At 53.2% G+C, this 23577-nt stretch overlaps 1 protein-coding gene across 1 annotated transcript in view; it reads right to left on the bottom strand.

Moving 5' to 3' along the window:
• Positions 1–23577, bottom strand: part of COL27A1 (collagen type XXVII alpha 1 chain) — a 135597-nt gene that overhangs the window by 25833 nt on the left and 86187 nt on the right. The window contains exons 25-37 of the mRNA XM_003785239.2: positions 22928–22981; positions 21014–21067; positions 20740–20793; positions 16705–16758; positions 11823–11876; positions 11304–11348; positions 11165–11209; positions 10817–10870; positions 9754–9807; positions 8854–8907; positions 7452–7505; positions 5640–5693; positions 1312–1419 (exon numbers count right to left, since the gene is read on the bottom strand). Coding sequence (XP_003785287.1) covers positions 1312–1419; positions 5640–5693; positions 7452–7505; positions 8854–8907; positions 9754–9807; positions 10817–10870; positions 11165–11209; positions 11304–11348; positions 11823–11876; positions 16705–16758; positions 20740–20793; positions 21014–21067; positions 22928–22981 — 738 coding nt within the window. The remainder of the gene's footprint in view (positions 1–1311; positions 1420–5639; positions 5694–7451; positions 7506–8853; positions 8908–9753; positions 9808–10816; positions 10871–11164; positions 11210–11303; positions 11349–11822; positions 11877–16704; positions 16759–20739; positions 20794–21013; positions 21068–22927; positions 22982–23577) is intronic.

The following is a 23577-nucleotide window of genomic DNA, read 5'->3' as shown; positions in this document are numbered from 1 at the left end:
GGACAGGCCTTAATAAAATTGAGATTCTGTGCCCAGGTAACGACATCAATCTCTCTGCCTGGGGGGTGAAGGGTGAAACGTGCAGCCAGGGAAACAGGCCAGCTGCAGAGGTATGAGTCCTCAGCACCGGCCTACATGGCAGCAGGCCTGTACATCTGGGTGGCTTGTCTGCAGGGCCACCTAATCTTCACTGGTCCCAAGCAGTTCGGCTGAACAGGTCCCCACACCCTGCTCAACTGTGAAAGCCTACCTACAAAGTCAAGTTCCAAGTCATTGTGTTTAGTATTTGAAGCACTATAAAATCAGGTTTCTACCTGTCTCCCAGTCTCATCCTCCCAGCCCTACAACACCCAGTCCCTGACTCCAGGCAGTATGTGTAGAGGCAAGCAGGCCAGTCCAAATCCCAGCTCCACCATTTCTTACTGTGTGAGCCTGGGCAAGTTCTTTTACCTCTACAATTTTCCAAGTCCTAAGGGTTACTATCAGTATCAAAGAGGGAACATGTTGGAAAGCACTGAGCAAGTTGTCTATACATATTGGAACAGGACAATTCTGTTCCTCTCTCTACTGGGTTTTATGTCCTTCAAGAGCCGGGATACTTTGCGATTACCTCTTCAGTCTCAGGGAACCCGGTTCAGGGAAGACACGAGCATTTGTGGACGAAATACATTTCTACTGGGGTAGAAGAGCACAGCTTCTCCGACTTATCTTTTCGGTCAACAAACTGAATTTGGTCACATTCTGTCCTCCAAGGATTGGGCTGGATGTTAAAGGCATAAGTGTGTCCCAGACAAGGTCTTGGCCTTTGTGGGGCCAAGATATACACTGGTGTTATGCACAGCCCTGGAGGCTCAGACCCAGCCTGGCACTCAGGAATGACTCTGTGGGATGAGTGACGTCCACGATGATGGCTGAAAGCCAAACAGGAGTTAAGCAGGTGCCAGGGCAGTGAGGAAGGGAGTGTGTCTGGAAAAGGCATATGCAAAGGCCCAGGGGTATGAGCCACAGCTTGTCCAAGGAACTGTTTAGATGTGGGGCTTGGATGGCATGAGGTGGGCAGGGGCCAGGTCTACGCCAGACAAGGCAGCAAGACTAATGGGGAAAAGATGTTGTTCCCAGGAGCCATGAGGGCAAAGCAGGGGACAGATGCGTTCAGATGGGTCTTCTGGCAACCTCCCAGGTGAAGAAAGGAATAGACCAGAAGACCCCTTAGGTGGTTGCTGCCAAAAGACCTCTCACCCAGCCACCTATACAGGAATGGACATTCCGTGTACCCTGAAACCCCAGGTGCTGACACACCTGCACACTCACCCGGACACCAGTGATGCCAGGAGGCCCCTGGGGCCCATCCTCACCCATCAGCCCTTCCTGGCCTTTCTCGCCATGTTCGCCATCAGGCCCTGGGTCACCCCTGTCTCCCTGGATGGGCGGGCAAGGGGGAGGGGAGAAAGAGGGAGAGAGAGAGGGAGAAAGAGAGAATAAATTAGTCACAAGCCCATCAGAGGCCCCACACCACAAGGATCCATTACAGTGTCCACAGCCAACCAGCCATAGACCCTCCTGACAGTTTCCTGAGCTGCCAATAGGGTCAGGGCTGGCACAGCCTGACTGACGCAGGAAACATCCTCACATGGTTTCCACATGTCCCTGCCAGGCCTGGGCCAAGGTGGCGACAGGGTGGCTCAGAGAAAAGCCTGACCATACACACCCCATGGACTCACAGGAGGGAGTTGGGTTTGGCAGACAAGGGCAATTTCTCCCCAACTTAGACACACTGGCAGGACAAGAGTCTTAATAAGCTCAAAGACATTTTTTATCAAGAAAAAAAAATCCACCCAATTCTACCTCTCAGAACCAATTCTTTTCATTTTTCTGAGTTACATTTTCAACCCTTGCTGACACAAAAACTGTGTACAAGAATAATAATAAATAATAGGTAACAATTTTGATTGCTTATGTACCAGGCCCAGAGCAGGGAGGCAACTGTTCTAAGGCAATGAAGCTAGTCAGCAGTAAACTAAACTTGTAAGGCACAGTCTGACCAGACTGCAGGACCCCTTCTTTTTGTTGTTATTAATGTTTTGCTCTGTAGTGAATGCGTGGTTATCATTCTTACCGGCTGCAGAACTTTCTCTGTCGGGTGGATGGCAGCTAACATTTGCACTCCACTTACCACATCTCCACCATATTCTGGGACCTTTACTTGTATTAACTGACTTAATCCTTGGTAGGTTTTCTTTCCCCATTTTACAGATGAGGAAACTGAGGCAGAGCTAAGTGAAGTCTTCTGGCCCAAAGTCCCACAAATTTCTAGCGAAAGGGCTGGAATTTGAAGTGGGCACTTATATACCCAGTCAGGTGCTGACCGCTGGACCCTGAAGATGCCTTCTTTGCAGTTAGTAGGGAGTAAGCAAGGTTTTCCTGGGATTTGGGGGGGTTTGGGGGACCTGAGGTTATTTCCTTGGGAAGGCAAGGCTGGCTTTGCAAAGGAGTTTTAAAACCAACAGCCAGTGTCTTGCTAAGCTTGTGTCCTCCATCACTGTCATCTCCACGTGTTCCTATGAGAGTGGGGACAGGCAGGCTCCTTGCCACTGCAGGCAGAGCAGGTGGGAGGGGTAATATGGGTGTGGCTGCACCTTGGTGTCCATCAGAAGGTTGTCTCCATCAGGTCTGGCTGGCCTAGTGGGGCCTGTGGCCAGTCTGCATGTGGCTTGGCTGTGACTGTTCAGGGAGGCCCGTGGGAGAGGGCATGATGTCATGAGGATGGGCAGTGAGGGAAGGAGGCTGGTGGCAGGCTTGGAAAAGCAGAGGGTGTCTTTGCCAGTTTTGTCCTCTGGCACCAAGCTTTATGGGGGACGTTGACAAACTGGTACGTGTCCAGAGAAGAGACAGCAGGGTGTGGGGGGTATTAAAGCTGGAATCTGGGCTCAGCCTGCCTGAAAGGAGAGTTTTAAGGTTGTGACTGCTAGGAGCTTGTCCTGGCAGGCAGGGCCTACTGGGACCTGGGCTTAGGCAGGAGGCAGGTGTGGGGAGGGGGCAGGGGGTGCTGGGGTAGTTTCTAGCTCAGTTGGGGGGATTTTCCTATGGAGTGGGTCTGTAGATGGCAAATATGAGGGAAGGAGACTCCAAAGTGAAACATGGGCCCACACAGAGCAGATCTGGGCCCAGAGCAGGGGAGTTTTCAGGGTCCTTTCCCACTGACATTCTTAGATTCCAAGCACAGCCTGGCATGGAGACAAGGGCTGGCCCAGAAGACTCTCCTGTGAACTTCCCTGGCTCCAGGACTCCACTTCTGGCTTGTCATCCCAGTTACTCACTCTTCCAACTCCCAGAGGTAGGCAGCCTATCCTGGGTAGTTGGGTGGGTTTTCAACAAAGGGCCCTGTCCCCCCGCCACTTGGACCCTTGGGGGGGACATTCTTGTGGATCCCATGCAGAATGGGCCTGGGGTGGGTGTGGTGGTTCTGGAGATGCTCAAAGTCCTTAGACATCTGCCATTACTCAGAAGAACCTTACAAGTTGCCTGTAAGGTTCTTGTAGGGTAAACTGAGGCCCAGAGGGAGGTGGAGACTCCCCAACACCACATGTAAGTCAGTGGCAAAGCAGGGATAAGAATCCGGGGTTCTGGTTCCTTCTAATTCTGAAGTTTCTCTGCTCAGGGGATGATATCCCCTCATCCCTGGGGTTATCCTGCCTAAGTTCAAATCTTGCTGCCAACACTCAATAGCTGTGTGACCCTGGGCAAGTTCCCTCATTTGTAAAATAAGGATCAAAGGATTACTGAGAGGATTGGAAGAGATAAACCACATAAATAGCTTAGCATAGCCTCTGGTGCATGAGTGCTGGATAAAGGTTAACATTAGTCACTACCACCATCAGCTGGTTGTCAGCAAGGAGATATAGGCATAAAAATACTCTATAAAGTACACACACACCGTGAGGTGATTCCTGGACAAACACCATAAAGATAACAGTGTCTCCTGGGATTCACACAAGGACCAGGAAGGTGCTGTGCATCTGAGCGACTACTCTGGTCTAAGGACTGGCATAGAATTGGCTTTGGAGAGAATAAAAGAGGATGAAGCCCAGGCCAAGGAAGCATGAAAAGTGGAGAAAAAAGGTCTGCATGAGGCCCCTAGCCTGGAAGATCTGCCTCCTTTCCCATCCCAGCAGACTCCTAGGAGGAAAAAGGTAGGCACCCAGAAGTGGGGTGAGGAGGCTGATGCATCATGTCTTACTCTCCTCATCTGTCAAGTGGGGAGGGCAAGGTATCTAGCTCCAGAGAGCTGCTGGAAGGATTAGATGGGTTAATTCATGTAAAGCCCTTACGGTGGGTGGTGCCCGGCATATGGCAAGTGTGCAAAGCACTTGAGCCACAATGTTCATCAGCATCCCACCATGGAGTGGGCACTTGGCAAAGGGCATGGAGGGCCCGGCAAGTGTTCCAGGTCTCCTGGGCTAGGACCCAGATGTACCATATGGTGCAGGAAGATGAGGGCAAGAGAAGGCAAGCAGGTGACAGGCAGGGGGCACTCTCACCCTTGCAAGAAAACACAAGGAGCCAGTAGGGTCCAGTCACCAATGTACTCTGGGAGACAGGAAGCCCCAGACCCAGAGAAAGGGGAGCTTATCTGAAGTCACACAGATAGGAGGTGGGTAAGTGTAGGGATCCTGGGAATGGCACTCAGGACCCTGGACTGGGGAACTGACTTGCACAGGGTGACAGGTGAACCCTGGGGAAGTCCCACCTAGGGGGGCCAGGGGCAGACCTGGGCTGGAGGCAGGGGATGGCAAGTTAGAGAGCAGTGCCCACTAGCAGTTCAGGTGAGCCTACGTGCCTCTTTAGAGTCCCACATTTGCTGCTGATAGAAGACCTATGGGAAGCAGCAAGGCCAAATTAGTCTAACAGGCTTTGAGACCTGTGAGCCAAAGGTTTGCATTTCAGACCCACCACTTACAGCCATAGACTCTGGATGAATAACTCTCAGTCTTCCTGCAAGCCTCAGTTTTTTTACCTTTAGAATGGGTACATGGTACAGCAAAACAAGCTAAGGATTTGGAGCCAGACTTGGGTCGTGGGTGTACCAATTACTAGCTGTATGTCCTTGGGCAAGTTGCTTAACCTCTCCGGATCTCAGTTTCCTCATTTCAAGAGACAAACTTACCTTGTAATACTGATCAAGGTGGTACATGTGAAAGGCTTAGCATAGTACCTGGTACATGGGTGACTAGTCTATAGGTCATTCGTTGTGATTATTATTTTTCTGATCTTTTAAGATATTTGGAAGATAATAGACATCAAAGCTTTTGGCTCTGAGCCTGGCATACAGTGGGTGCTCAGGAGCCATGCTTAGTCGAGAGAAGCTGACGTTTTAAGAAGAAGGGCAGCAAGGAAGACTGGAAGGAGGTGACAGCCCCCAGATCTAGCTGAGCAGGCAGCCCATAGGCAGGGTGGGGACAGCCACTGGACACTGCTGACCCAGCCCCACCCTGCTCTCAATGGGAGCTGGAGGTCTGACCCCAAAGCATTATTGGAACATGGTGCTTCGGGGAGGAAACTTAGGTCTTGTAAGGGCAATGCCCGGCCAGAACATTGGTTTTCCCCAGACTCCTTATGGGCTGAAGGGTAAGTCTCCTTACCTTCAGTCCATCAGGCCCTGCGAGGCCACTGTCACCCTCTAGGCCTGGCTCTCCCTAGAATGGTAACAGGCAAAGACAGAGAGATATTACTGTGAAAGGGAAACAAGTGTGCTTTCCCTGCTCCCCCTCAAAGGCAGGACCCTGACCCCCAGATCTCCAGGCAGTGGCACCTGGAGGCCCTGGCACACAGTGAGTGCACATAGTCAGGGGCTGAGTGAGTAGGAGGGCTGAACGCCCCCTTTCTACTCCTTCAGAAAGGGGAAGTAGAACCCCAGGCCACAGATGGCTCTGTTTACAGGGTGCTGCATGAGTTAGGATGTGCTCAGGGAGGCAGTGAAGCCTGGTAGTTAAGAACATCTCTGACATTCAGACAGATTCCAGTGCCACGTCTGGGCTTTCCGTTCACTGGCTGTTTGACCACAAGCAAACTACTCAGTCCCATGGGACTCTGGTTTTGCATCTGAAAAATGGGGCTGACACGCTTCCTTCAGGGTTTCTCTAAGGCATAGTGTGGGTGCCACACAAATGGTACATTTGCAATATTATTACTGGAACTTAAGCTTCTATGAAACCCCTGGTGGAATCCCATTTCTCAGATGAGGAAAGTGAAGCCAGTCTTTAAACGTTCTTGCCAACAAATTTGGGAATGACAGCAGGAACCCTGAGGCCCCATCTGATCCTCAACCAGTCTTGCCCTTCCAGCTCTAGAGATAACCCTGACTACCCCCCACCCCCAAGGATCAGTTCTCTAATGGCCAGAAAATTAAGTTTGGCCTTAGAGGTCATTAGATACAGGGATGGCAAAGATATAACAGGTGTACATCTACTATTGTTCCCATAGCAGACATCACTAATCAATCTACTGAAACATAAGCTCCAGAGACAGGCCTCCTGCTACTCACTGCTGCATTCCCAGTGCCTTGGGGAAAATGTCTGGCATGCATGGGCACCCTCATTTGGGCCTTAGGATCCTTCTTAACACAGTTCTCTAAGAAGACTCTATTGATCAAACTTTGTGGACACAAATGATTTTCCAGCTCGAGGCTTTGCACTCCACACTCATTTTCTCTTGCCCTGTGGCCTTCTTCTTTCATCCTAGGTCTTAACTCAGTTTGTTTAGCCTCAGTAATCTTTGTGTCAGTAGTATGAGTGCCTGTATGAGGCACTGGGAAAAAGGGAAGGAACAAGCAGACTTGGGATGGGGTCCTGGTGGCCGCATGAACTGAGGCCCATGCTCCCTCTTGGGTCCTACCTCCCACCTCTTTCAGGGGCTACAGGATGCCTGCTCTGTATCCTCACAGTGCCCCAGGTGTCTTCATTCAGGCAGAGACCTGATAAACCAGCACACAGCACAGAGAGGATGACACCGGGGCCAGTACGCCTTCTCAGAGCGAGACAAGCTTCATGGGTTTCTTTTGAAAAGGTGGAAGATAACCTTCTGTGAGATGGTTTTTGAGGAGAATATGTGTTTTTCAAGGAAGGCACTTAGAGGTCAAGTAAGTTTAAAGGCCCTGGACTCATCCAAAAGAAACCAATTTCTTGACTGCAGGACTTCTCAGAGCCTTAAAAATGCTGTTAATGTGTAAGAGGAAACACCGTTCCAACATTTTAACCACAAAATTGTTTTTCTCTATCTTGTGGGAATGCTGGCCTATCAAGAGGGACTGGATGAGGCTGCAGAGAGTCATAGTTTATTTTTTCAGCTGAGGAAACTGAGACTCAAAGGAGAGCCAGTAAAAACCTTCTAGCCCCTCCCTCCTGCCAACCCTGCACCCAGAAGCTTTTCAGGGAGAATGAAGTGCTTCAACTTACCCGCTGTCCAATGAGGCCCTGCTCTCCAGGGGTGCCCAGGGGTCCAAGGTCACCCTAGGAGAGGCCAAACACAAGTCCATGGGGGTAGGTAGGGTCAATCACACCTCTCACCATCCCTTCCTGTTTCCACCAGCTTGGGCTGGGGAGGGGACCAAGGACCAAAGAGAAATTGTAAAATACCAAACCAAGCCCCCGCTCCAGGTAAGCCCCAGCCATGGGCTTTTCCTAAGCTAGGGCAGAAGGTCCTCCAGTGCCACCATCACCATCATCAGTAACACACAGCCCTGCTCCAAGGGCGTTCTAGTATTAGCACATTGACTTCCACAAGTCTGCAGTTCTCTGCAGTACTTATGCAGAGAAGTACAGTATTCTTCTTTTAGAAGTACAGGGCGTTCTAGTATTAGCACATTGACTTCCACAAGTCTACAGTTCTCTGCAGTACTTATGCAGAGAAGTACAGTATTCTTCTTTTAGAGATGAAGAAACAAAGGCCCTGAGGAGTGAAGTTAGCAGCCCAAGTTCTCATGATTCAGGATCTAAACCTGGGTGGTTTGGTTCCAGGAGTGTCAGTTGCAGAGATGGCAACTACATAACCAGTTATTTTCTGTACTTTCCCTCGAAAGACTTGAAAACCCAAACAAGGAAGAAGCCCTAAATGAGCGAGAGTAAACGTTACCTGCCCCCCCACCCCATAGATCTTAAAAGGGTCTTTATCATCTAGAGATTTCCAAGCTATTCTCCCTGTGGGCATCTGGGGACACAAGGAGGAGGCAGAGTTCTGAACACTCAGTCCTAATCCAACTGGATCAACCCCACTTTTATCGGGTTTGCATTTGGGGTGGTTTCCTTCATCAGTGTTTGAGGAAAGGATTCTGGAACTAGGTCAAGTCCAAAAGCACCAGGCCTGGTCAATTCCCTTCCTAAAAGGCAGGGAGACTCAGGCACAGGCTGGGGGGTGGTCTGCCAGCTATCCAGGCCCTGCCTCAATGATGTCCTTAGGCTGGCCAGGATCACCCATTGGCTCTGGGGCCTGCATAGGGAATAGGGTTGTCTTCCAACTGCAGAACAGGGGGGAACTATCCCCAGAGCCCAGGTATTAATGAGCGCCTGTTTCTTGGCAGGTAACAAGGAGTGCTGGTGCTGAAATGCAGATGGCATCGCGTGAGGCCAAGGCAGGTGCCCGAGAAAACATTGCCGGGCAGGGGGTAGGGGCGGTGGGAGCTCTGGGCTGGCTTGGGCTCCACTGTGGCCACAGCCATGCCCCAACTCCCCAGGAGGGAGTACAGAGAACCCATTATCCTGGGCACAAGAAAGGCCCATTTCTCTGCCATGGGGAGGACGTGGCCGCCAGCTGGGAGTTGGTTTCAACAAGTCATTTATCTCATCTTTCATCCCACCTCACCTTCATCCCGGCTTCCCCAGGAAGGCCTGGTTCTCCCACTGCACCAGGTGGCCCCTGCAAGAAAATGCCATTGGTCCCTCCTAGAGCAAGAACTGGTCCCCGGTTGTAAGTGAGTGAATAACTGAGGCCCAGAGTAAGCAAAACATGTGCCTGAGCTCATACAGCACGAGAGATGCAGAGATGGGAGCAGGCTGACGCTTCTCAGAGGTGGAACTGGGGCTGGGGGTTGGGCCCACGGTGGCTGAGCCTCAGAGTTACCCAGAGGCTGCTAGATCCTCTCCCTCCCCAGGAGTGTGGTTTACCACATTAGGAACCCCTTGGCACGCTGGAGGAGGAAAATTTCATGATTCACATAACGACAGGGGAGGAAGCCAAAGGATGCTATGCTCGGGGCCAAGTGATTCTACTCTTCTCAGCAGCCAGGACGCTGGGAGGGAGGGGTTCTGAGGTATCACCACCAGCAGGGCTGCAGCTCTGGCAGAAACCCCACGCTGTTTTCCCTCTGGATAAGACAGGGGTGTCTGGGGCCCTTTCCAAGCTCCTTGCTGCATACCCCCCAGGGGCTGGATCTTTGGTTAAACCCCTGTGCTGAGGTAAAGCCCCAGCGAGGTCACACGCAGGAGGCATTATTGCTTTTAGTGGTGCCAAAAGAAGCACTGCTGCTCTCCCACGAGGATCCCGGCATCCCTGCCTCCCACCAGTGTCCAAGTCTAGGGCCTCACCCTAAGCTATAGGGATGGATCTACCCTCTCTGCCAGGGTGTCCACCCTTCAATCTCTATAGCATATGGCTCGCAACCATTTGGGGCTAGGACAGGGAACTGTATGTGGGAGGAGTGTTGAGAGGGGCTGATGCATCCTTGGTGTCATCACAGGACAACGAAGGGTCCCTCACACTCACCTTGGGTCCCATCTCTCCTGGAGGTCCGATTGGCCCCTGGGGTCCCTGAGGGCCCTGAAAGACACATACACAGTTGGGAGAAGCCAGCCTGGGCCTTCTTTGGTGTGTGAGGTAGGATACTGCAGCCTGAAGGGGTGAGTGAGGGAGAGGACCCCAGACCTAGGTCTCTACAGCCTACACTGAGGGTCCTTATGTTTGTAGCTCCCCCTTACCACTGGCCCCTGTCATATCCCGCTGGTTCAGTTGCATGCACTCCTGTCCTCCTCCTACCTAAAGCCCAGGTGAGCCCTCCCTTGCACAGAAATCTCCTAGCTCTCGAGCCTTGCCCACTCTGTTCCCCCTGTCTGGAATGCCCTTCCACTTCAGATCTACCTCTAGAAGAAACCTCTAGAAATCTGCACCCATCCCCACCCTCAGCCAATCCATTGTTCAAAAGGCCAACTCCTTGGGCCTTCAGATGTGGGAGTGCAGCAGTGTCCTGGGGTAGAAGCCTCTGTCCTCACCACCTACAGGAACATCACTTTTCAGTCTTCTCTTGGGGCTCCCCAGCAGTCCCCGCACCCATCCTGCTAGGGGCATCTTCTAAAGGGCAAGCTGATCGCTCCCTCTGCTTCAAGCCCTTCAATGGCTCCCCGTTTCCCTTGACAGAGCAGATGTTATGTGTCTCCTGTGGCCTCCCTGAGGTCCTATTCTCTCTGCTCCAGTCATGCTGGACTCTGCAGCTCCCGGTCAGCTTGTTAGTTTGTCCTGATCTTCCCTCCCACCTCCCTCTCTCCTTCTTTCATTCCTCTTTCAATGTGCTAAGCACTCTCTATTTTCTCATTTCATCTTCACAACAGAATGGCAAGGTAGAGACATTGGCCTTCATTTTCTTGCAATAAAACAGGCTAAAGGGTGAATAATCTGAGAATCCAACTCAGAGTTCCTAGCTTAGCGCTCTCTCTACCAGCTGAGGCCTGGCCCACTGGGAGTCCCAGTCCACCTGTCTCCTTGTCTGAGCACCTGGCCTATACCCACAGGTACGAGGGCCAAAGGTGCTAGGAAGGGAGGGAAGCAAGCTTACCGGTTCTCCTGGGAGGCCCTTGGTGCCTGGGGGGCCAGAGGGACCCGGGATGCCCTGCAGAGACAAGGCAAAGGTGACCTTAATTCCACTATGGCTTGCTGCACCCTCCTTCCCAGTTGACCTCAGGGAAGCCATTGCAGGGTATTAGGGTCCTCCCTGGCTCTGCCAGGTAACAGACGGGAAGGCTGAGACCCCTGGAGACCAGACATGCTGGAGGGGCTTCTGTGCAGGGGGTGGGCAGCTACTGCCTTTGGAATCTCCACAGAAGGATGGAACCTTGGTTAAACTGGCTATTACCTACCCCTCAAAAGCCCCACAGAGTGAATTTCAAGAACTAGGGCTACTTACAGAAAAGCCACGCAGGCCCAAGTGGCCTCGCTCGCCAGCCACACCCTGGAAGCACATGTGGGTCATTAGAGGCACATATGACAGAGCAGGGAGCAGGGAGGGGCCCGGCGGTCGCCTGCTCGGCCATGGCCTGACATACCTGTTGTCCAGGCCGGCCCAGTCTGCCCTGTGGTCCTGGAGGGCCCTGCAGGAAGCAGAGCACAGGAAGAAGGGGGTGCGTGCTTGGGAGGACCTCTCCATGGGAGATCAAAAGAACCCATGAGATCACAGAGTCCACTCCTCTCCCCATGCAGGTGGAATAATTAAGGCCCAGTGAGAGGAGTAGCTCACTGGGCTCTGGGTGGGGCACCAAGGACCCTCTTACTGATGGGCTGCCAGAGGCCATCTCAGCTCCCAGGGGCCCTAGTGGGGACTGGAGTGTGGAAAACAGGTCCCAGGACATGAATGATTCATTCATTCTCTCTCTCTCTTCTTCTAGGCTTACACTGGGTGTCCAGGGGAGGGAAAGGATTGAGCTCCCCGGAACATGCCCTGCAGCTTCTCAGGGGCTTCCTGCATCCCTAAGCGGCCTGGCACTGGGAACAGTGTGAGGCTTGGCTCTTGGATTCCTGGCCCAGTGTGGGAGGTGTGAGCAAGAGCAGGTCACAGGGGTAGGTACCTTCAGGCCCCTGGACCCCTGCTCCCCAGTTGGTCCGTCTGGTCCTCGGGGGCCCTGAAATAGGAAAAAGGGACTAGCATACTGGACAGCAGGGGTCTCCCTTGGGCTGAGAACCAGGAGGGTGGGGTTGCTCCCAGCTGTGGGCCTTTCCCTGCATCAGACTGGGCTCCCCCTTCCTCCTACCTCCCACCTGATTGAGGCCACCCTCATGCAGTGCCTGCTGAGATCACTCTGCAGGTGAACTCAACCCTTCCAGAACAGGGCTGGTACACGAGCAGCCCTATTTAAAGAGACCTTTGGGGATTGTCCAGCCATCCCATGTCATAGATGTGGAGACTGAGGGCAGGGTAAAGACTGTGCTGCCACATGCTCTTCCCAGAGCATACGTGAGACAGAAATGCGTGTGGAGCACAGACCTTTGGGGAAAGTGAAGGGGCAGAACCTGGGACGGTCTGCATGTGGCCAGATGTTTACAATAGCCCCCACTCCAGCCAGATGTACAAGTGAGATGGCCACCTCACAGAGGACAATCTGACATAAGGAGGAGGCAGGAATGGAGCAGGAGTGTGACAAGGCAGCAAGAGTCAGGCTGCTGTTCCCTGCAGCCCTGGGCTCAGGTCGGGCCACAAGACAGGGTATGGTACCCTGGGGACAGGTGAAGTCCAGGACCACCTTCCACTGCGCAGATGGGAGCACTAAGTCCCAGACAAGAGAAGCAGCTTGTCCGAGGTCCCTCAGTATCCCCTCCATGGGGACTTCTGCAGATGGGATGGGGTCTCCGAGAAAAGGCCCCTGGAGAACAGTGTGGGATTTGTTCTGCAGGGGCCAGAAGAGGCCCGTGTTAGGGGGACAAGAAGAGGGTGGCCCACTCCAGCACAGGAGCCCAAGAGACCAGCCTGCAACATGTCCCCAGGCAAAAGGACCTGGGGAATGTCCGAGTAAGGGCAGGATGATGAATGAGAAAACTAAACAAAGAAAAATTATTGAAAAATCAAATAAATGAATTTCAATTAATCAGTGAGCCAGAAAAAGTGAAAATCCTACTTCTCAGCTGTCTGGAGCTTCAAATGCTTCAGTTTCTCACACAGCCTTAAACAGACCAGCAATAGTTAAATAAACCAGGGACAGAAGGCCATGGGCCAAGGCCAGCAGCTCAGGCCCAGGGCCCATCATGAGGTCCGGAGCTAGGCATAAGGGAGCTCAGGAAATGTGTCTTGGGGACAAATGACTGCTCCTCACTGAGCCTCAGTTTCTCACTTCTCCCGGGAGGCAGGAGAGACAGCTCAGGGCCTGCCATGTAGGAAGTGCTCAATCAGGGCCCGTTCTGTTTCTGCTGGGCTCTGCCAGAGGAAGCTGCAGGCTCCCTGGAGGCAGGGACATGGAGGAGTGGCTTGGCGCACAACTAGGCTCAGTCCCTTCCTCAGAATAGGCAGCCTATGTTACACCAGACAAAACCAGCTGAGCATTTTCACAGAGTCAAGAAGTTCGAGGAAGAACGAACAGGCCAGGTTCCAGCAGAACAAGCCATCTCCAGTGGGCATCACAGGGCCTGGGCGCTAGTTCTGGTCTGGCAGCTGGTGTGCTGGGTGACCCCAGGAAAGCCCCTTTCCCTCTCTGGGCCTCAGTCTCATGGGCCTGTAGACACAGTCAGATCATATGTTAGACTTAACACCCTGATTCATGGCCATAAGCCTGGAGCCAGATTGGGGTGGGATGTTCTAGGTCATGGGAGCTGGGACAGAGGTGGAGCTTATGGTGGACACCTAAACCCACCTGAGAGGTGGCCTCTGGGCTCTGGGCTCTATGTCTAGCTGATGGATAGCTCTGAGAATGGCATGGAGGCTCAGAGGAGTTTAGGACCAAGCCTGAATCACACAGCTTGTCCTAGGAATCAAAGCCTTCTGGAGAAAGATGAAGTGATCTAATAATCCCAAGTAGCAACAGCAGTAACAGTGAAAGACTTTGTCCTCCTTTTACAAATAAAAAAATAGGCTCAGAATGGAGGTGAACTTGCCTGTGGGCACACAGCTAGTAAAAGGAAGAGGCAGAATTTGGAAGGCAGCTGGATGCCCATTTTTTTTCACCACTACCTGCCACTGTTTATCAGAAAGGGGGCAAGTTCCCTGTCACTGGGGATGTGCAAGTCAGAGTCGAGGAGTCTGCCAGGGAGGTTGAGCACTGGGACAGGGTGTTGGAGAGGAGAAACGTCTACAATCCCTGTTACCTGGGAAAAACTACTATCCCAGCAGGAGCACCAGAGAGCTCAGGAAGGAGCTGGCCTGGCTTGAGAGGGAGGAGACCACCAGCTACCCTGTCGCCCCCTGTCCCCAGCTCCCTTGCCCAGGGGAGGAGTGAGGAAGCTGCATATTCCAACCCTTGCTCTGTGGAGGATCGTCCCCCATGGGTCCCTAGGCCTGCCCCTCCTTTCTCAATGAATGGGGGCAGACCCACCCCGCCCCACTGGAGGCAGGCCTGGATTTCTATCTGAGCCACGTGTCTGCTCTCTTGTATCTGCTCCCCAAGGAAGATGTTTGCAGTCTCGGCTGGGGCTTCCCTCCAGCCAGGCCTGGGGTCATGCTTGGTGGGGAGGAGTCCCTGCCAGCCAGGAAATCTGCCAGCCACAGTTCTTATGAAAGAGGGATAGATGAGAGGGAATGACACATGTGACTTCTTGCTGCTGCCCAAGCTGGTGTTCACCAGCTTTGAGGTCCTCGTTAAGAAACTGAACTCTTGCAGCCAGCCCACCAGGCTGGTTCTGTTGCTCATCCATCTCACAAAGAAAGAACTAGAGGCCCAGGGAGGGGAAATCAGTTGCCTAAGGTTTAAGAGGAAGGACCAGGATTTGAGGCCAGGGCCACTAAACTCTACCCGCACCTCACAGGATCAATGTAGGCCTGAAGCACATCTCAGAATTCTCACAGTCCCCGGAAGGAAACATTAGTCACCACTTGACCGCATGAGAAGAGGGCTCAGAGAGTTTAATAAACTAGGCTGAGGCATCACAGCTGGTAAGTATGCCGGCTGAGACTTGCCTTCAGGCATGTCTGACCCCAGGTCCCCCATCATTACAACAGGGGCCAGTGAGCTCAGGCCCTAGTCAGCAGCCCTAGCAAGAGCACAAGGTCAGGCCTCCCTGCCCCTGGGCACAAAGCCTCTTTGCAGGGCAGGAAGGCAGGCAGGGCCTTGCACACTTCCAGGCCCATTTCCGATGGCATGTATGAGGGAACTGAAGCACAGTGTCACAAGGCCTTCCAAAAGGCATAGGGCAAGCCAGGTGCCCAGAAGTGAGCTCTTTCACAAGTTCAGTGGGTGCATCTCTAGGTTCCCACCTCAGTGACCCCACTGGGGACATGGCCAAGGACAGCCTATTGGGCAGGGGACTGGGGTGGGGAGCTGATTCTACAGGTTTTGCATTCCTGCCAACCCGGCGGGGAGAGGGGATCATTCCACCCCCCCTTCAGCCCCACAGTCTTTGATGTGGTTGGAAGCCTGGGTTTCCTCAAGCAGGAGAGGCATTCTTCAAGCCACTGCTGGGAAGGGGTGATGGAGAGGGTCGGTGTTGGGGGGAGCCCAGTGAGTTGAGAGGGGTCTGAGCCTCACATCTGGGGCAGGGCTGGGGGCCTGGGCCAACACAGCTCACCCGCCAGCAAATCTGGCTTCCTGGGGCGGGAGGTCATGTATCCAGGGTCAGGATGGAACCTGGTTGCCCTGGAGCCACAACCCACGCAAAGCGACCCAGAGAATACAGGCACTAGACAGGCTGGCTAGAGGAATGCCTCTTAATCTCCCCTCTCCCAGGCCGGCTGCTCAGGCCATCTGGTCTGGGGGAAATTTTAAAACCACTTGAAATCCAGCCAAGAGGAGAATAATTATCACAGATCCCCTGCACAGAGCTTGGTTATCAGGCCCGGGCTGCCTGCTCCACCTGCACCAACTTTCCTCTCTGTGCCAAGGCTGTGTGGCCTGGTACCTATACACCAGTTGGAAGCAAAAGGCCATTCCATCGACCCTGCCTGTATGATTGAAACTAAGGCTGAATTCCTGAGTTGAAATCCCAGCCCTGCTACTTTCCGGCTGTGCAACTTAATGCAAGTGACTTAACCTTCTCTGTGCCTCTCTTTCCTCATCTATAAAATGGGAATAAGAACAGCACTTCTGACCGGGATGTGTTGAGGATTAAATGGGCTCATGCATGTGACAGGCAGAACTTGACACATAGCCAGTGCTAGCCGTGACCCCTTGTCACCGTGCTCAGGCCAGCCCTTGTTTAAGACCTTTCCACAGCCTTTGGAGCATTGCTATGGTTTCTGAGGCCCTGACTTGTTTGGTGTCTGTTAAGTCTTGGCCCCGTCCCTCTCCCTGCTCCCCTCTGGTGACAGTAAATGTGCCATGCATTCTCATCTTTCCTGCCAGTTGCTCCACCTGAAACCTGGCATCAGGTCCAGCACTGCCCTTTCCCAAATCCAGGCTGCCTGTGCTCCCGCTATCCACGCATGGCTGACCATGTACTGTACCATCTGTGGCTGCCAGATAGCTCGCATCTGTCCTACTCTCCTTGGTAACTGCAGAACCACCAACAGTGGCTGGCACATAGTAGGTGCTAAATAAATGGTGGTTGGATGAATGAACAAAGCACTAGTACTGGAGAGACTATCTGTGCCCACTGGATGACAAGGCTTGGGAAAGGGCTGAAAAGATGGTGGGGGGTGATCTGACACCAAGAGGCAGGCCCACAGCAAGCCCAGAACCCTGAGAGATGCTGCAAAAATCACAGATCTCAGAGCAGGGCAGGGACTGGGAGGTGATCTCCAGCAGGTGTCTCTGTCCCAAGCATGTCCCCTCCTACCAGCATCGGCCCCAGCAGGGGCTGAGCCCGACTTACCTGACGTCCCTTTGGTCCCCTCATGCCCGGTGGGCCTCGAGATCCTGGGGGACCCTGGTGAAAGAGAAAGGGTTTGGCGAAGCCCCCTATTAAGGAAGTGTAGGGGGCTTCTTTCTCTCGAATCAATCCCACAGCCCTCAGACAGGCTGCTCAGGAGCAGCCCAGCCCACCATGTCTGTACTGAAAGACAGGAGCACCTGACCCATTGGGAAAGCAGCCGCCGAGCCCCAGTCCTGGGCACAGTCCCTGCCTGGGGTTACATGGGGCTCAGCCTCAACCATTCCTGGGAATCTGGCTAGTAGGGAGAAGGCCCCCAGGTGAGCCACCTCCTCCTTCTTTCTCTCTAATCAATCAGAAGTTACGATGGCATCTCTGACAAAAGGCCTCTTCAAATTCCCATCCCGTTTTTTCTCTACCATCAGGAAGGCGAATATGGCCACCAAGTTCTGTCCTGCACTCCCCACCCTGATGGCCAGTAGAGCCCCAAATGTATCCCCTTAGGGCAGAGGAGGAGGGAGAACCTAGAAAACAGCCCTGAGGGGTGCTCTGATGGGAGAGGGTCAGGAGGAGGGAGGCAGGCGGGGGAGGCACCGAGAAGGCACCGGCTTGGCCCAGCCACCCTGGTGTAAGAAGGAGCAGGGGGAGGCTGGGAGAGGGACAGGAAGGAGGGCAGCTCTGCTCTGAATTCTCAGCACCTGGCCGGGCACAGGCACACAGCAAGTACTCAGGAATCTGTTGAATGAACAAGGGACCCATGAGTGATGAGGAGGGTGGAGGGGAGGAAGGGAGCAGAGAGGGCAAAGAGAAGAAGCAGGCTGCCCTGCTGCCTTCTCAGACAGACCTGGAGCAGTGACTTCCTCCACCAGCCAGCCAGGACCCTCTGCCAGCTCCGCAGTGATGCTCAGGCTGGGCGTGCTCCCTTTAGAAGGCAGAGCCAGCCTTGTCCATCCCCCCTCCAAATACCAGGAGAGGCCCAGCCCCACTCGGGGCCCAGGGCAAACTCTTGCTGCTCCCATTTCTGTCTCCCCACAGCCTCGTGGTACAAACCCAGCTGCTATCACCTGCTCATCCTCTGACACTGCTATGGAGGGGCTGATAGGAGGGGCTGTGTCCCAGGCTGATCCCTGTCAGGACAGCAGGCAGGGTGTGGCCACTGCTTGGCCCAATAAAAATAGAACTGCCTTCCAGATAGTGGAGAACACAAACTGGGTGAGAATGGACCATTTTACAGAGTGATCTCAGAGTACAGGAGGGATGCAACCCACCACTGGGAAATTCCAAGAGCCAAGTGTCTGTGTCAGGCTGTAGAGTACTCAGAAAAGCAGGCTGTCATACCAGAAAAGCTGGGTTCAAATCCTGCCTCCACCACTATACTTTGTGCCATGTTAGGCGCAAAAACTCACTGGACTTCAGTTTCATCATCTACGAAAGTGGGCTATGGGGAAGATGAAAAGACAAGGCAAGTCTGCAGTAAGAGGTAGCTACCTGCTCCCTCAAAGTGGCAGGATGTCAGGACAGGATGCTAGACCCAGTTCTGGCCGCTGGAGGACCCTGGGCTCCCCCAGTACTGGGGACAATAACCTCGACTGACCTCACTAGACGATAGGAAAACATGTTAAAGTGACTGGAATAGTGGGAAAATACCAAGTAGCATCACCAGAAACGTCCCTTTAATGGTAACAGATTTGCCAGTAATAGTGGTAATGATCATCTCCAACAAATAGCTCTCACCATTCACTGAGCACAGAGGACATGCAGGCAGTTTGCTAGCACGAGGTCGTGCACTATGCCCTTTCTCACAAGCTCGCTGTCAAGGTATGTCATGCTGCCTTACAGATAAGGAAACTGAGGCTCAGAGGAGCTATGAAAGTTGGCAATAATCTCTTAGCTGGTAAGTGGGGGAGCCAGGATTTCAGCCCCATGTGTCTGATCCTGAAGCCAGTTTTCTAGGACTCTGGGCCAGCCTGCTTCCTTGGTGGCAGTAGGACAACTGGTTGGCCAGAAGTACTGAAACCTGAGATCCAAGGGACCCACCCCAAGCTGTAGTAGGGGAGAAAACACTTGCCAAAAGCATAAAGTGACCATCCAATTGCACAAATTCTGGGGCAACTCACTGAACAGGTGGAAGCCCTAAGGAAGCAGGGTGGGGCTGGGATTGGGGCCAGGCAGGTGGGATTCAGAGGAGGCCGGCACCTTCCTTCTCTGCACTGGCCTGGATGTCTTCACTATTTTCCCATCCCCCACTGGCCTTCCATTTTGTTCCAATGACTCCTTTCCAGGCTTTCTTCCACCCCCTGGACAGATGGAGAGACTGAGGCACGGGGAGGCTGAGGTCCAGGGGCTCTGCAGGCAGAATTTGATGATGGACCCAAACATTCTTATTCTTCCTTTCAGCCCTACCCAGGCACCGGCCACACTGATGGGCTCTAGTCGCTCCATCTCTGCCTGCTGGGAAGAGGGCTGGGCAGTGGCCTTCAGACTGCGGGGCTAGTTGCCTGAATTCTGAGCTGGGCACTTCAGCCACCATGTGAGCCCCACCCAGTAGTCGCTGGTCCTCTGACTGCCTGCCTCTACCCCCAATGGTCCTATGTGCACATCGCCAGACTCTCCAGTTCTGGGCCAGGTTTTTCTTCCTCCTCATGAATAGGGAAAAAAAAAAACATGTCTCCACGAGCTCAGAGCGCTCAGCTCTGTGGAACGTTCCATTTCTCAAAAGGATTGTGAGGCTGGACAGAGCCACCTGGCGCTTGACATCATCTTCACTGAATGACGGTTATTCAGGCCCAGGCTTCTCACCCTCTATATCCCTCCTCAGCACTATCATGACTGGCCACATAATAGGTACTCAATTAGTCTGGGAGAATGTTTAGACTTGACACCCTGCTAGAAAGAGCAGGAACTCTTTCTTACCACGTCTGTACCTCTGGGGCTGAGAATATGCCCAGCACATAGTTGGTGCATGAAAATCTTTGAGAACTGAGTTGGCCTTGCTTCCCTCCTTGATGCAGAGAACCAGTCTGTCGAACTTCCCTCTGGAGGCTCCTGGCCCTCCTCATTGGACCCCAGGGAACTCCTCAGTATAGCCTCAGCAGGGACCTGGGCTTTGCAGAAACTCAGGATCTAAGCCTGGGCTGGTCCCCTCTGCCCACACTCAGCAGTGGGCTCCCAGTCCTGGGCCCTGACCTGCACTGAACCAAGAGCCTTTCCCAGTTTCCATCTCCCATTGGCAGCAGCAGAGAGGCCTGGAACAAGCTCCACCTGCTCCAGATGTGAGTAACCCATCCCCCATTACCCTGGTGAGGGAGAAGGGCCCCTGAACATGGGCGCTCCAGCCACACCCATCACCACCTTTCCCGCTACTCTGCATCAGGATCACAGGACCCGCCCTGCTCCCTTGGTTATCACAAGATACCCAGGACTCCTGGGTCCCTCAGCTCAGCACCCTGATCCTGTTTTCCCACAGCATTCCCATCCCGGTGCCTGCTTCCTTCCAGTGAACATCCCTCAGCTCAGTACCCTGATCCTGTTTTCCCACAGCATTCCCATCCCGGTGCCTGCTTCCTTCCAGTGCACATCCCTCAGCTCAGCACCCTGATCCCGTTTTCCCACAGCATTCCCATCCCGGTGCCTGCTTCCTTCCAGTGAACATCACTTATCCAGTTCTTTCTACTCCACCCCCTATGCCAGAGCATGAGCTCTGAGGGCAGGGCCTGCCTTCTGACGTCCTTCATGCCGCATCCCAGCTCCTGCACCTGCCTGGGCACTTAGTACTCAGTACTATGTGTTTACTGAGTGAATGGACTACAGTGCTAATGACTGAGGTGCTCCCCAGGGATGAGTATCCCTGTGTAAGGAACACTAGCCCTGGTTTCATTTAACCCACACAATCACACTGTTATGACCGTGATTATTTTCTCTTTCTCAGACAAGCAAAATTCAGGCTCAGAGGGGTTCAATGATGAGCTGGGACTCAAACCAAGGTTTGTCTGATTCTTATGTGACAGTGTGTCTCAGGGAACAGGAGACTTTACTTACCGGGGGTCCCGGCTCTCCAGGGGTCCCCACATCACCAGGCGTTCCGGGATGACCCTGGCAAGAGAGAGAGAGAAAAGGCATGGGAGGCGTCAGCTCCGGAGGGTCCTCTTCCTCCTCCAGTTCCACTGCAGCTGACCCAGCCCCAGGCCAGGTCACCCCAAGAAAGGGTGAGCCCATCATCCTGGACATCTAGAGTACGCGGTGGCAGAGGAGAAGAGAGCTGTCACCCGAGGAGCTACAGAGGAAAGCAAGAGGATGCAGACTTACTCCTTACCATCACCCCCTTGGGTCCAGGTGCGCCTGGGGGTCCCATCATGCCGCGATCACCCTGTGATGGAGAAAGCAATGCGAGGAGGTCACAGCTATGGCTGTGGAGGGCTCTGTGGTAGGGATGTGCAAAGGACCACCCAGAGGTCCAAAGAGGGCAGGAGATGCCCAAGGCCTCTGGAGAGGCCCTGTCTGACTCATGGCCACATTGCCCAGGTATAGATCTGGAATTTCACTGAGCGGAAACCAAGAGCTCTAGGGAGGCCTGGGAGGCCTCGGACTCCCTGCAGGTTGACGTGCAAGGACATGCTCCTCCAAGCTTGGTCCTGTTAAGGATGTGCTAATAGCACTGTTCCTTGAGCCTGGCCCACTCAATCCTCACTGGGTTTAGAATCCCCTGGGCAGAACTTGCTAAGGCAGAAATGGCAAAAGAAGGCATTTCCTTTACTCTCCTTGCCTCCTATCCAAACTATAAAAGATTTTGGAGAATCAGAGAATAAATTCATTTCTTCTCAACCAACCTAGACTGGGCAGAGATGACGAGTATAGTAGACAGGGCTTGGCTGAAAGGCAGGGGCTCTGAGTTCAGATCTTGGCTCTGTTTTTGTGAGGCCCTGTTTCTTGTATCTGCCTAGCCAGCAAATACTTATTGAGCACCTACTACGTTCTGGGCACCACATGCCAGACCCTGAATCTACCATGATAAGCAGACATAGACAGACTGGCTCCCTCGGAACAAGAAGGTCCGAGTGTTGGAGGGGAGATCCAAGCCAGGGCAGTTGCCCAGAGGGAGGGGGGGTCACAGCATTAAGGCATTATAATAGCGGATGTGACCCGCCTGGGGGCAAGGGTGGTCAGGGAAAGCTTCCCTCCTGGAGTTTGCTTGAACTAAGGGCTGAAGGAAATGAAGAGTCAGCTAGGTAAAAAGGGTGGAGGTGGGTGGGAGAGGGAAGAGTGTACCTGGCCAAGGGAATGGTCTGGGCAATAGTCTGTACATGAGGAGGACATGGGACACTTGAGCAATAAAAGGCGGCCAGAGTTGGCTTTGACGTTGTACTGTAGTTATGTAAGATGTTACCACTGGAGGAAAAAGGGTGAACGTGGGACCTTTCTGTGGTATTTGTTGCAACTTCTTGTGAATCTGTAATTATTTCAAAGTAAAAAGTAAATTTAAAAAGAGGAGGTGGGGGGAGGTGGAAGAGGAGGAGAGAAAGGCAGAGGCCAGAGGGTCTGGGACACAGAGTGATGAAGAGCAAGGCCAAGATTTGCCTGGAAAGGTAGGCGGGGCCAGATGGGGGTGGATTCTTCCTCCCTCTGGACCTCAGTTTTTCTATCTAGCCCATGGGAATCACATTGGCTCTCCCAGACTGCCCTCTATGGGGAAATGGGAAGGCACAGCTGTTTCTAAGCTGGAGCCAACAGGAGACAGTGTGTCAGTGGGCAAAGTATACCCTTTGGTAAAGAACCTGGTTCAAATCCCAGCTCTGACACTTACTGTCTGGGTGACCTTGAGTAAGCAGCCTCCCCTGTCTGAGCCTCTGTTATCTCATCTGTAAAACAGCTGCTCAGAGGGTTAACATGCAGCTAAGGAAACATTCCTCTTTTATCTTTTTAAAGGATGGATATTTCCTCCCTTCTATTGTTTGCCCCTGTGCAGAGCCCATGGGTAGCATGAGGGGCCCAGGTCACATGCACCACTGGTTGTTATATTCTGCTTGAGGGTGACAACTGGAAGGCCTTGGGAGGCCTTAGGGATGACAGGAAAGATGGCAATGGTCCCTTGAAGGTCCCAGGTGCTGGGTCAGGAGAAAGACTAGGGGAGGGTGATCCTGAAATACCCAGGTGAACAGGCCCCTTCACCTTTTTAAAATTTGGAGACCCAACCTCTACTCGTTCATCGCCTTCTTCCAGTACAACTTACCTTTTCTCCCACGATTCCTGGCTCCCCGACCAGACCAATGAATCCCATAAGTCCCTACGAGACACATTTGCAAAAGAGGATACACTGTGAATTCGGGATGTGCTGAGTTTCAAGGCAACTCTCTGCATTTCCCTTCCTCTAGAGCTCAAGCTCCCAAGGGTCTCCTGCCCAGTGCCTGGTAATCCGACCAGCTGCCACTGAGGAGAGCACTGCCTCTCTCCGGGCACCGTCCTGACTTCCCTCACTCCACCAGATGGTTCTGATTTGGGAGCCAAGCAGTGGGGCCGCTGCCAACATCCCTGGGAGCGCCACACATTCTTCCCGCGCCAGAAGCAGGCTGGGAGGCTGCCACATTTGGAGAGCTGGGGTGTGTAGGGGGTGGCCCTTAAGCTGTGCTGGGAAGAGGCCATCTGTCCCCATCTTTGGGGGCTCTGGGTCTGTTTCAAAGAGAGAAACAAACCTGCTGGCTGGGATAGAAATACTGTAACAGTCTCCGCCAAGAGCTCTTTACTGTCTTCTGAAAGCCTTCCTCACCTCTTTCTGAGCGCGCGCGCACACACACACATATACACACAGTGGCTCCTGTTGCTCTTTTTAACTCCACTGGGTGATAACTTGCCTCTCTGTTCCAGGGGGTTCCTCTAGGTGGC

The sequence above is a fragment of the Otolemur garnettii genome, unplaced genomic scaffold, assembly GCF_000181295.1.
Source record: "Otolemur garnettii isolate 467f Iridium unplaced genomic scaffold, OtoGar3 scaffold00014, whole genome shotgun sequence".
Classification (NCBI taxonomy): domain Eukaryota; kingdom Metazoa; phylum Chordata; class Mammalia; order Primates; family Galagidae; genus Otolemur; species Otolemur garnettii.
Note: the sequence above shows the minus strand (reverse complement) of the source record. Positions and strands in the feature narration are given on the sequence as shown.